Source organism: Lemur catta, chromosome 20 (assembly GCF_020740605.2).
Source record: "Lemur catta isolate mLemCat1 chromosome 20, mLemCat1.pri, whole genome shotgun sequence".
Classification (NCBI taxonomy): Eukaryota; Metazoa; Chordata; class Mammalia; order Primates; family Lemuridae; genus Lemur; species Lemur catta.
Genome location: NC_059147.1, coordinates 24,221,202 through 24,233,801, shown reverse-complemented (window position 1 = coordinate 24,233,801; position 12,600 = coordinate 24,221,202). Strand labels below are relative to the sequence as shown.

At 50.7% G+C, this 12,600-nt stretch overlaps 1 protein-coding gene across 1 annotated transcript in view; it reads left to right on the top strand.

The window, feature by feature from the left end:
- Nucleotides 1–4,286, top strand: part of CDH5 (cadherin 5) — a 30,922-nt gene extending 26,636 nt beyond the window's left edge. The window contains exons 11-12 of the mRNA XM_045533144.1: nt 1,076–1,321; nt 3,182–4,286. Coding sequence (XP_045389100.1) covers nt 1,076–1,321; nt 3,182–3,699 — 764 coding nt within the window. The 3' untranslated portion in view covers nt 3,700–4,286. The remainder of the gene's footprint in view (nt 1–1,075; nt 1,322–3,181) is intronic.
- Nucleotides 4,287–12,600: the final 8,314 nt, after the last annotated feature.

The window sequence follows — 12,600 nt, the reverse complement described above, 5'->3', positions numbered from 1 at the left end:
ACCCGGAAGACACCCACATGCAAGCAGGAGGCCAGCCCGTTGGTCTCAGCCTCACTTACATCGCGAGTGTCCTGCATGTCAAAATCTCTCATGTCTCCCATAAAGTGTCAGGGGCACGTCGTTTATTTTCAGTTATAATAGACTTAATACCAAAATGTAATTCTGAATAATGAGATGTAATTGGCCTTCATTTGGAATCTAAAAGAGGCCGCCCCTAGCTTTGCCGTTGGCTTCCTGAGTGTGCTGACCCCCCGGAGCTCAGTCAGTCCTGGGGCAGGGAGTCCCCGCCACCCTCCTCTGACCATTGGCATCCTTCCAGGAGCCCACAAAAGGCAGATTATCTGGCCTCTGCCCAGAACCAGTGAATCAGAAATATTAATATGTTCGTGTGTGTGTGTATAAGGGAAAGGGAGGGGTCTGACAATCAGAATGGTTACAAAGCTCCCTGGAGAATTCTTATGCAGAGCAACCACTGACTGGAGCTGGGAGGGGAAGCCAATATCTGGACCTGAGCACCTTCCCAGTTCCAAACCAGCCAGGAAACGCTTGGTTATATATGTCATTATTCTCTCTGTGCCCCAGGGAGCCTGTGTGTCATTTTTACTGTCACAAACCTCCTTTATAACAAGGGATTTTCAGGAATAGCAGAAACTGCTTTAGAAGTTAGCCTAATGCTAAAACACTTTCTTATTTTTCCCAATTGCTTGTCAAAACTTGAAACAACACATTAATTCATTCAGCCGAAAGAGAAAAGCCCGTTATTTGAGTGGGGTTAGGGAAGAGGAAGGGGTTAGGCATATCAGTTGCACACTGACGCAGAAAGCGAGGGTTTTACCTTCTGGCCAAGGCGTTCTTGGAGGCTGAGTCAAAACAGCTGCCCCAAATATCCCTTCTGTGGAGGAGCAGGCCTGCACGCAAACAGCTGAAACAAGAGGCAAGGGGTGCACGGGGCAGAGAAGCAGCCCTGGCACAGTCAGGGAGGGCTCCCTGGAGGAGGCAGGTTCCTCCATCTGTGTGGCCAACGGGGGGTGGGCACTCCTGGCGAAGCCTGATTCCGCCGCCTTGGTGTTTCCAGATAACACTGCCAACATCACGGTCAAGTACGGGCAATTTGATCGGGAACGAGCCAAGGTCCACTTCCTGCCCGTGGTCATCTCAGACAATGGGAGGCCGAGCCTCACAGGCACCAGCACGCTGACCGTGGCCGTGTGCAAGTGCAACCAGCGCGGCGAGTTCACCTTCTGTGAGGATTTGGCCCCGCAGGTGGGCGTCAGCATCCAGGCACTGGTGGCCATCTTCCTGTGCATCCTCACCGTCACAGGTCAGTGCGGGGACTTCCCGGGAGGAGCGGAGGCCAGGGATCGAGGCCCAACCCTGCCTCCAGCCCGCAGCGCACCTCTGAGCTCCGCCCACCCGGGGCCTCCAGGTGTGGAGGGGAGGGGAGGGGCGGGGCCTGAGACGGGGCTCAAGACCCCGCCCCCACTCGGTCAGGCCGGCTCCACTTTAAAATAACATATACATAACAGTCACTCATTCCACTTAGATATTTTGAGCACTTACAGGGTGCCAGGCATTGTTCTGGGCATGTATTTACATAAAACCTATTTTTGAAAAAGAAAAAAAAAAGGATCCAGTTCTAAAATGGAAAGTTGAGAAACTTCTCATTTAGATTGTCTCCACGTGCTTTCTTTCCTTTTACAGCATTCCTCCAGCCTTGACAGATTTTTTTTTTTCCCTTGGGCCTTAGAAATTTTAGCACTTGAGGCCTTGCCTTAGTTTGGGTTTCCCAGGAAGCAACCCTGGGACAAGGATTTGTGCCAAGTGGCTTAGGTGGAAGGTGATTTATTTCCCTGGGACCCTCCTAAGGAAGAGGGGAGTGAAGCAGGCAAGGGAGGCAGCCAATGGAGGGGAGTTATCCGGAAATTTCCACCAGGAGTAACTGTAGCTTTGTGGAGCTACACCCCAGTGTCTTCCCACCGAGAAGTTGCTTATGCACCAACTGCCATCAGTTGCTCCTCCAGGGTCCTCCCAGGGGTGCAAATTACCCCGCACTTCACCCTCTATGCTGGGGCGGGAGCCATCCCGCTAGAGGAAGGCCTCAGGTGGTTAGAGATCGCCCTGGGCCTGCACTGATGAGGCCCAGAGAGGCCCCTCTTCTGAGGCTTCTGGGGCAGAGAGGCCAGACTCAGGTCCCCCATTTAATAATAATTAATAATAATGATGAAGATGGCGCCCACACACACAGAATTGCATTTAACCTCATAAGCTCCTTCCCGAATATAAACAGAGCAGAGAAGTCATCATTTCCATTTTATAGACGAGGAAACTGAGGCTGGGAGGTGTAGTCTCCCTGGACATCCAGCTTGACTTACAAACGTAACAGTTTTTAAGTAACTTGAAGCTGGAAGGACAGAGCCTAGGAATTCTCTGTACCACATGGTCAACCTGCCCCCCAGGGATCTGAGACCCCCGGCACAACCACACCCCTCAGAGATCGGAGCAGGGCCAACACCTGCACCGCTGCCTGCCCAGGGGACTCCGGGCAAGTCACTTGGCCTCTCTGAGCTCAGTGTGCTTAACTGTGTGCCGGGGATGGTGGTATCCACACTGAGTGAGAGAACATGAGGATGTGCCAGGCACGATTGCAGGAGCTGCCAAAGAGAGTGGCCGCGGCCACTGCAGTGGGCATGGCATCACCAGCGCCATATCCATCATCATCATCAGCAGCAGCCACAAAGTAACAGCGCAGAATCTTTGCACTCCAAACCCTAACTCCATCCCTTTCCCCATTTCCACCCCAACTCCAGCCGCCCGGCCTTTGGGAGATAGCAGGAAGGGTGTGTCCCTGTGGCCTTGGGGACGGAGGAAACGAGGATGCAGGAAATGGGTTGAGACTGGCAGAAGAGAATGAACTTGAGGGAGCCCCACCCTGTCCCTCTGCCCATCCCCACCAGTGTTGATGACAGCCAGTCAGGACTGAGAGTGTCCCATGGGATGGAGGTGCCCCCACCCCCCAAGGTCTGAACCAAACCAACCTTCTGTGTCATCCTTGCCATGGAGGCGCCCGGGAGACTGGGCTGGCCCAGGAACTTCCAGGGAGGACGGGAGGGAGCAGGTGACCAGGGGGCGGAGGTCGGGGAGAGCCCGGCCTGACACCTGTCCCTTTGCTGTCCTGCGGCAGTGATCGCGCTGCTCATCTTCCTGCGGCGGCGGCTCCGGAAGCAGGCCCGCGCCCACGGCAGGAGCGTGCCCGAGATCCACGAGCAGCTGGTCACCTACGACGAGGAGGGCGGCGGCGAGATGGACACCACCAGCTACGACGTGTCGGTGCTCAACTCGGTGCGCCGAGGCGGGACCAAGCCCCCGCGACCCGCGCTGGACGCGCGGCCGCCCCTCTACGCCCAGGTGCAGAAGCCCCCGCGACACACGCCCGGGGCGCACGGCGGGCCCGGGGACATGGCGGCCATGATCGAGGCGAAGAAGGACGAGGCGGACCAGGACGGCGGCGGCCCCCCCTACGACTCGCTGCACATCTACGGCTACGAGGGCTCCGAGTCCATCGCCGAGTCCCTCAGCTCGCTCGGCACCGATTCGGCCGACTCCGACATCGATTACGACTTCCTGAACGACTGGGGACCCAGGTTCAAGATGCTGGCGGAGCTGTATGGCTCAGACCCCCGGGAGGAGCTGGTGTATTAGGGGGCCCAAGCCCCCTGCAGCCCAGGCCAGTCACACACCAGGCCCCCAGCCCTCCAAAGGTGGCCCGGACTCCCGGGCCCAGCAGCCCTCCCTGTGGGTGCCAGAGACCTCACCATCCCTGGGATAGCAAACTCCAGGTCCCTGAAATACCAGGAACAAATGTCAGCGCTGGCTACCCCGAAATGCTGGAAAATCCAGGCCAGTGTTCTGTCTGGGCTCAGACATCCACGTAACCCCGTCACCCCCAGACCACAGTCTAACTCAAAGACTTTCTCTGGCTCAGCAAGGTTGCAGAGCAGCCCGTGTTCAACTGCTGGGGGTGTTCCCCTGGGGTCCCTGAGCCACCTTCTGGGGCTGGTGAGGTCCTGGTGCCTGTCTGCCAGGAGGCACGACCCATGGGGCAAGACTCTGCCACCCAGTCCCCAGGAAGACTGCACTGGCCCATCAGTCCTGCTCTGAAGAGTCCCGGCCCTGCTCCGACTCCCTCACACCCTCCCAAGTGTCCACTGCTCTCTGGCCCCAAGAGGGAGGAAGGGGCCACATGGCAGCTCCCAACCTTGGGTCCTGAGGTGACCACACTGGCCTGCCCCGCCAGTGACTGTGCTGTACTGAGCGTTGAACCATTCAACCAAATTCAGGGAAATGGCTTGTTGAACTTTGAAGCAACTGTGAACTCATCCTGGAGGGACAGTGGAGATCAAATGTGACAGAGCATTGGGTGAAGGCCTGGAGTAGCAGAGACCCTGATCTGAGACTCTTCGATGCCCCTCCAGTTTTGTCTGTGAGGGGCTCAGATGTTCCTAGAGCAGAAGACCCCTCCCCACCTCCACCTCACCTGGTCACTCATTCGAGCTCTTTCTTTTCTCTGCCTACCCCTCATCCGTTCACTTAGAGGCGCCCATGGTGTGGCCCTCAGCAGGTCTGGCCACTATCCACACCCAAACATGACTGCATGACAGAGCCTTACCTCGCGGTCACACCTTGTTGCCGCATCTCAGGGAACTGACCCTCAGGCACACCTTTGGGAAAAGGCAAGGCCCCTGTCCTGCCCAAGCTCTGTGGTCATCCGAGCGTCTCCCACTTTCAGCCACAAATGAAAATGTCCCACTGCAACATGCTTTGGGGAAGTGGCATCCACCAGCAGAGAGGGGCAGGGAAGGAGGCAAAGTCACCTGCCCACCCCTCATTATAGACCAAGGTTCCCACTCTGGGAAAGGCCCCTCCCACTGCAGGAGATTGTAAATAACACTGACTTTTTTTTTAACCAATAACTAGTTTTTTGTAACAATTTTCTTTTTTACTAACAATACTTAAGTTTCTAGATCTCACACACATATAGAATTAGGGGTTTTGCATAATAAGCAGGTTGCTATTTAGGTTAATAATTTTAATTCAGGTTTTTTAGTTGGATAAACACTTCCTGTAATCTTCTATTTCCTATCACTGTAGTAATTGGTCTACAGATAATGACTATATATTGGTTACACTGGTGCATGAGACATACTGTATTTTTTTATACCTAAATAAAGAAAAATCTTGAAATGCTTTCATTTCTAGAACTGAGAACACTCATGTCACACACACACGCCACCACTGTCATCAGAGGATCCTAGAGGGCAAGGGGACATTTGTGGATACCTAGGAAAAAAGTTTTCCTAACCAAAGCTTTTCAAAGCCCTCTGTGGACAGCTGATTCCTTTTAAAATTTTTGGTCAGCTTCAAGTTGGCCCCAGCTGCTGTCACTGCCTCAGGCAGCTGCAATGTTAAGCAATTGCCACTGATTGTTTTCAGCAAATGCCCCCAGGGAAAAGTCTGCGTGCAAGCTCCAAGTCAGGTCAAACAAATACAGCTTTGGAAGTAGAATCTTCCAGGGGACCAGCAAACCAGTCAAATAATGACAGTTATCTGGGAACTGGGCTTTGGAGGAGCCCCAACTCTGCTGTCCCTTCCAGTGGTTGCTAGACTGGTGGTTTTCACCGTGGTCATAGAGCCATTAGGTTTCAAGGTGCCGCAGGGCTGGAGAAAAGGGGAGAAGTTAAAACACCACAAAGCTTGTTGTTTTTACCAAAATTTAGCTGTTATTCTTGAACAGACATTCCCTGGATTGTTGCAAGTTTTTAATTAATTTCCTGAGTTCTGAAAAAAGTTGACTTTTGACCATTTTTGCCAGTATTCTCATTGCTTTTATGGGAGAGAGGAGCTCCTTACTCTGCCGTCCTTGCCGATGTCACCCCTTCAGGCTGGTTTTTGAGCTCAGTTTTTCCATCTGTCTGAAGTGCCTGCTCCCTGAACTCACAACTGTCCCGTCCCTGGAGCCCAAGAGATCTGTCCACTCCTTCCTTCTCCAGGATGACTCCCAGGGCCCAAGTCACCTCCAGATAAGACATTCCCTGTCCCTCCAGCCTCAGGTGGGGCCTGGCTCTGAGCTCCCGGCCACCCTGGCCACCTCCTCTGTTTGCCTCCTGTTTTACCCTAAGGTGGGAGGAGTGGCCTGCCTCTGAGTTTGCAGATATTAGCAGACACCAAGGTAGGGCACAAACCCTGTGCCCCCCGGAGTCTGCTGACCACAGCGCACACGCCCACTCCACCCAAGCCTGGGTCCCACGCCTAGCCACAGTGGGCAAGAGAAGCAGAGGCTCAGAGCCCTTCCCCTCCCCTAGGCCAAACCTATGAGGTGGGGCATGACTTTCTTCATTTCACAGATGACCCAGGTGAGACCCCGCCTCCTAAGTCCCAGGAGAATGCGGGTCTGCAGGAGACTTCCTGAGACCCGGGGGCTGGAGGCTGGAACTCCAGCACCTCCAGGAAGCACCATCCGCGCCGATTGCGCTAGTCGAGAAATGACCACGAGGGGGCGCGCTGTGCCAACAAATGCTCAGCCCTGGCCGGCAGCCCTAGCTGCGCGCCCCGGCCTCCGGGGCAGACCGCACGCTCCGGGGGGCCTGGAATTTGACCGACAACCTGGACGACAGAGGTGGCCGCCGATCGGGCCCCACAACCTACCGGGGCTCCCGCTCCGCTCCTCCTTCGCGCCAGGCTCTGATAAGGAAGAGAGAGGCAGGGACCTTGCCCCACTCCCGACGGGATGGGGTACCTGCGGCTCCAGCAGCCCAGCTGACATCGGGAATCTCAACTCACGAGTTGCAGCTGGCTCTGGCAGCCGGTCCTTGGGCTTGTGAGGTCCTGGTGCACCCCAAGATCTCTCCCTACACCAGGGGGCCCCTGCCTCAATGTCCACGCCCAGCCCTCCTGCTCTGCCCCGCCCTGCCTTCTCCCAGCCAAAAACAGAACCGCAGTCCCCTACAGGGTGCCCTGGTTCCACGGCCTCCCCTTAACTTAAATCCTACTGTCCTCGGGATGACAAGTGGAGTCTCTGATCCTCACAACCAAAACCAAGACCACGACCACCCCGTACTACCCCTTATAAAGATTAACCTAAGAGACGTGCACAGGGTTTACCTGCCACAAAAAAAAAAAAAAAAAAAAAAAAAAAAAAAAAAAAAAATCCGAATTATTTACAAGTAAAAAATTGAAAAATAACATAAATGTCCAATAAGAGATTAGTTAGGAAATTATGGCAGATCCGTAAAACACTACCAGACAGTCATTAAAAGCCGTGTTGTGACGTGGTGATCTTGAGCTCAATTCGAGGTCAAGCAAAAAAGCAGAACCCAGTGCATTATTTAGACAGATCCTAATTTTTTTCTAGTAGATATCCATCGCCAGGTTATGAGATTATGAATAAGGTTTCTTTTCTTCTTTATTCTGTGTTCCAAGTTTTCTGTTATCAGCATGTATTATTTTTATAATCAGAAAAAAATGTTATTTTAATGTTAATTTGTAAACACATTCTTGTAATTAATTGCCAAACAGTGAATTGATAAGCAAAATTTGTCCCCAAATATGATTTTTTTAAATACTGAAAGTTTTTGTTTAAAAAAATGTTTTGAGTTCACTGTTAATGCAACAGACTTTTAAAAATTAACTACATTGCTGTAAGTCATTACTCTTAAAAGCAAAAAAATCTGTTGTTGGAGGGTTGATTAACTTTATTGTTTATTTACTTCTGAAAGCATTTCTTTGAGCTTGGCCTGTGGGGCCTAAACTTCTTCGCCTTTGGAGTTTTTTAACGCCAGATTTCCAGGAACTTTCTATATCAGAGTAACTGTAGTCTACAGAATGAGGAAAACCTGGTTTTCCAGCCAGGTGACCTCCATAGGATTCTGCAGTGCATAGAAATAACCAACATTCCTCTTTTAAAAGACTTCTACCCAGCCAGCAACATCCTGGTAAGAATGAAGTCATTCCCACCAAACCTGGTTTTGCTGAATTGTCCATGAATGTAGCTTATTTATTTAGCAATCATGGATATTGTTCTCTCCAGAAACATCCAGTTCTTCCGTGAAGATTAGGCATCTCGAACGGAAGGAGGAAGAGAGCTAGAAGTGCCACGCTGAGAAGTGACAGGAAGAGAGAAAGGGCTAGTATAGGCAGGCTGGAGCCATGTAGTGCAAAGGCAGATAGGCCTGCACACCCGAAGAGCCCCCAGACGCAGCCCCTGTTCCAGCACAGCCGCTGGGGTCTTTATGATCCAACTCCATTTGTGCAGCAGATGTTTGTGGAGCCCTAAGCCAGACCCGGAGCGGGGGACACAGTATTCAAGTCCACAGTCCTTTGGAGAGCAGGACTCAGTTTCTACCCTCCAAAGGCTCACAAAGAGAGAGGCAAGTATGCACAAACACAAAAGAAGATCTTATGTGATTGCAATCATTTTGAAATGTGAGGTGTATTGTGGGGTCACAGAGGAAGATGCTACTCATTCAACCTGCAGGAGGATGAGGTCAGAGAAGCCTCCAAAGAAAGCGGGTATTTGGGTGTTAGAGGTGGAGAGTGGTTGGAATAGAACCCGGGGAGGTGGGCAGGGACCAGATCGGGAAGGACCTTGACAGTTGTGCTACATCCAGGGGCCATGTGGACGTGACCCCGCAGCGCTGGGAAACTCCTGCAGGGCTTAAGCAAGGGTGTGGCTGGATTGAAGGAAGCTCCCGAGGCTCCAATGGAGAGGCGCCCTTCCTTCAAGATCTGAGTCAGGAGAGGTTATAGTGAGGCCAGTCTGTGCCCTGCTTTAGAGGGTGGGATGCCCGCAGCACACTGCGTGACAGTGACAATGACCAAAGTGACAATCCAAACAGAGATGCTGAGAAAATAGCTTCTTCCCCACAGGGCCGAATTCCCGCACAAGCCTCCGCTGCCCACCAGGCAGCCCTGCCTTTCCCCAACGTGCAAAAGCTCGGCTGCTCCGGGCCAGGGCTGTCAACTGTTCATGTGCTGTGCTGAATTCCGATGACACGATGAACGTTCTGCTCGGGAACAACTTCCCCAGCAGCATTTCAAGTCCATGGTCAGCTCAGAACCAACAGTGGGAAGACTCGGACGCCTCTCCCAGCGCCTGCTTTAGGGGAGCAGGGGCAGGGAAGCCCCCCACGGCCGTCGCATTGGGTTCTGGGATTCCCTGTCCCTGTTCTTCTGCGTGTAGTGAATGTGTGGGGGGTGATATGGAGACATTCTTGAGTCCCCAAGAGTCACCAGAAACTCTGAGAGAGGGGCCAGGACAGAAAGGAGAGGCGGGTTCAAGGTCCCCATCACAGCAGAGGAAGCCCCAGGCTGAAGACGCTGCAGAGCACCCAGGTCCCGCGCAGTGCCTGGGGGAGACCCCTGCAGCGGGACTAGGCCTCCAAAACATGTGATTTGTTCCTGGACACACGGCAGGTAAATGGCAGAGGGGTGATCTGAACCCAGGTCTTCTGGCTCCAAACCCAGAGCTCCTGAGCCAATCCAGAGTGAGCATCTCTGGGCTTTCTGGAACTCAGAGAAAGCAGAGACCTCGAACGGTCCCCTGTGTTCCCTCCCTATTCCCCTGCTGGCCAGTGTCTCACAAGGGTATAGAGCACCTACTAGGTGCCAGGCCACCCACTGGGTGGCTGAACCACGGCCCTTGCCCCTTTATCCTCTGAAATGAACTGCAGAAATGCCTCCAACACACACGGATTTTCCATAAATGTTTTCTGCACCATTTTGTTTATCCCTAAGCCATCCTGTTCCAAAAAGAATCAAAGTCACTTGAAAACACATACACAATACAATGTTTTCTCCAACAGATGAGTAAAGAAGGGCACATGAAATACACATACATCTCAAATTTTTAAAGTCAGGGAGTGAATCAGGACAAAAGAAACACACACATTACAGTTTAAAAAAAAAAAGTGAGTGAATTGGGACAAAGGAAAAATCAGGATAGGAAATAAAAGAAAAAGACCAGAGTGACACTGAAAGGCACAATTCCTGCACTTTCCAGAAGCAGACTCCCCCCAAAAATTGTCTTTAAGTACTGGTCACTGCACAGGGAAGCATTCTCTGTCGCAAGATTCACAATATTCAAGAGATATTTTAAAATAAACAAAAAGAAAAAAACTGTTGTTCATAAAAAAAAAAAATGAAACTATTTTTGTCTCTGAGACCAGAAAGAAAGTTCTCCCATAGACTGAATAAATATTACTCCTTTTCCTTTTGCCTCTATTGCTTGGAATCCCAAATTCCTCCTCTATCTTTAAGCTGGGGAGCCTCTCTTGCCTTGATTGGGCAAATGCATAAAGATGGGACATTCTTTTTTAAATTAAAGTATAGCACATATGCATTAAAATGCACATAAGTATTCAGTGAATTGTCACAAATAAAATGCACCTGTGTACCCACCACCCAGCTCAAGGAACAGTGTCACGAGCAAGCCTGAAGCCCCCTCCTAAGTCATTGCCTCACCCTGGGTAAGCACTGCGCAGACTTCCAACACCATAGATCTGTTTTTCCTGCCTTGGAACTTTATATAAATGGAATCATACAGCATCTGGCTTCGTTCGCTCAACGCTGTGTTTGTGAGTCATATTGTCACTTGTAGTTGTAAGACGCTCTTTCTCGTTGCTGTAGAGTATGCCGTCCTGTGACTCTAACCACAATTTCCTCTCCTGTGGATGGGCAGATCCATCCATCCTCGGTCAGGGAAACACAGATGATCACAGGTTGCACACAGGTATTTTTACACAAGTTAACACTTGATAGTTCATTTAAGTGCTTGAGTTCAGGAGATGCCAACGTTATTTCTCTAAACTTTTAAATTAGACTCGAATGCAGCATCTGAAAACTGTCAGTCTGGCAGCTGACATTATTTTGAACACTGAAATCTATTTTTGTAACCAAAGATGTCCCAGTCCTGTGGCCAGGGGATCAAAAAACAAATAGAAGCCATAAGAAATGTTTTTTCTTATGAACAGACATTCAAAATTTGTAGGCAACATTTGTTAAGACTTTACTGTGTGTTGAGAACTGTACCAAACACTTTTCATGTATTATTACATTTAATCATAACAACACTGTGAAAGAGTTTTACTGTTATTACTCCCATTTTTTAAACTTTGTGTCACCCAGTACCTAGTGTAGAATCAGTACAAACCAAGCACTCAATAAGTGCTTATTAAATATAGCAATGAATGAATAATAGCAGCTACCATTTATTGAGCCCTTGGTATATCCCAGGCATTGTGCCAAATGTTCACATTCGTTATCCTATTTAATCTTCCCAACAAACTTGTGAGGTGACATAGGAGATACCTACAGGGATTTTGCCCAGCTCACAAGTCCCATTCTCTCTGAGAACTACCTAGGCTCATGTCCACTAGCAGCCATGTCTATGCTATATGATCCCACCCCTTTGGTCACAGTTGATTGGACCAGGGATGGGCAGCTACTGCAGCTCAGCCAATCAGATTCTTTCTTAGGAATTTTGACTAGTGGTTGACAGATGGCCAGTGAGCCCTGCTTGTGGCTAGAACTGAGGTGCCATACAGTCATTCCTAAGGTGCAGTGTGGTTTTTTTTTAATGGAATAATGGAGAAAGAAGCTCTGCAGAAAGAAAAAAATTAAGTAACTGGGCAGACAGGCAGAGTCTTGCCTGGATTCCTGTCTGCTTCTCTGTTTCCCATTCCAGGACCTCAAAACGCCCAGACTTGGATTCTAGTAAATTCTCCTTTTTTGCTTAAAATAGTTCAAGCTGGTTCCCATTAGTTACTACCAAAAAAAAAAATCTAAACTAAGATAGGTAAATATTATTTTTCCCATTCCACAAATGAAGAAACTGAGGCACAGAAGAAGTAAAGTGACTGACCCAAGGCCACACATCCAGTGAGTGGCAGAGCAAAGACTTGAAGCCAAGTCCATCAACTCTGCAGCCTGAGCCATTTCCCCTTCACACACTAGTTAGTGTTCCTTGGTCCAGGCCAATGCGACATCTGTTTTACAACAGCACCACCCACCCTCCCCCCCCCCCCCCCCCCCGCTGCAAGCTTTTTGAGGCCTGGGGTCCTCTTTGACTCACTGTAGCAGCTCCACCTCAGCTGCACACTGTCAGGTGGCACTTGCAAGCCACCATGATGGAGATTTCACGGTGTTAGAGGAAATGTCATGGTGTGACTGATGGGAAGCTAATGAGCACTGTGGATGCAAATTGTAGAGACAGAAAAGTGGGACATGGAACTGAGACACTCCATGGTGACCTTGACAGACAACCCAGTGAGCAATTGATGAAAGTCCATGGCAGCCCTAAAGCTGGAGAAGGACCACCACAAGACTAAAGCCTTTAGTGGGGGCACCGCATGTCACCTGGGAAATGGAGAACCCCTAAACCTTCCCCATGCCCACACCTCTCAGCCTGGCTGCCTTGATTTCAGCCTTGGCAGGGTAAGTGGAATGAGAACTGGGTTTGGGTCCAGGCCAAATGTGGAGGGGCTTGGCTGACCCCAGAGACTGGCCCCAGAGAACCCTAAGTCCTCATTCTACAGAGGCTGGACCATT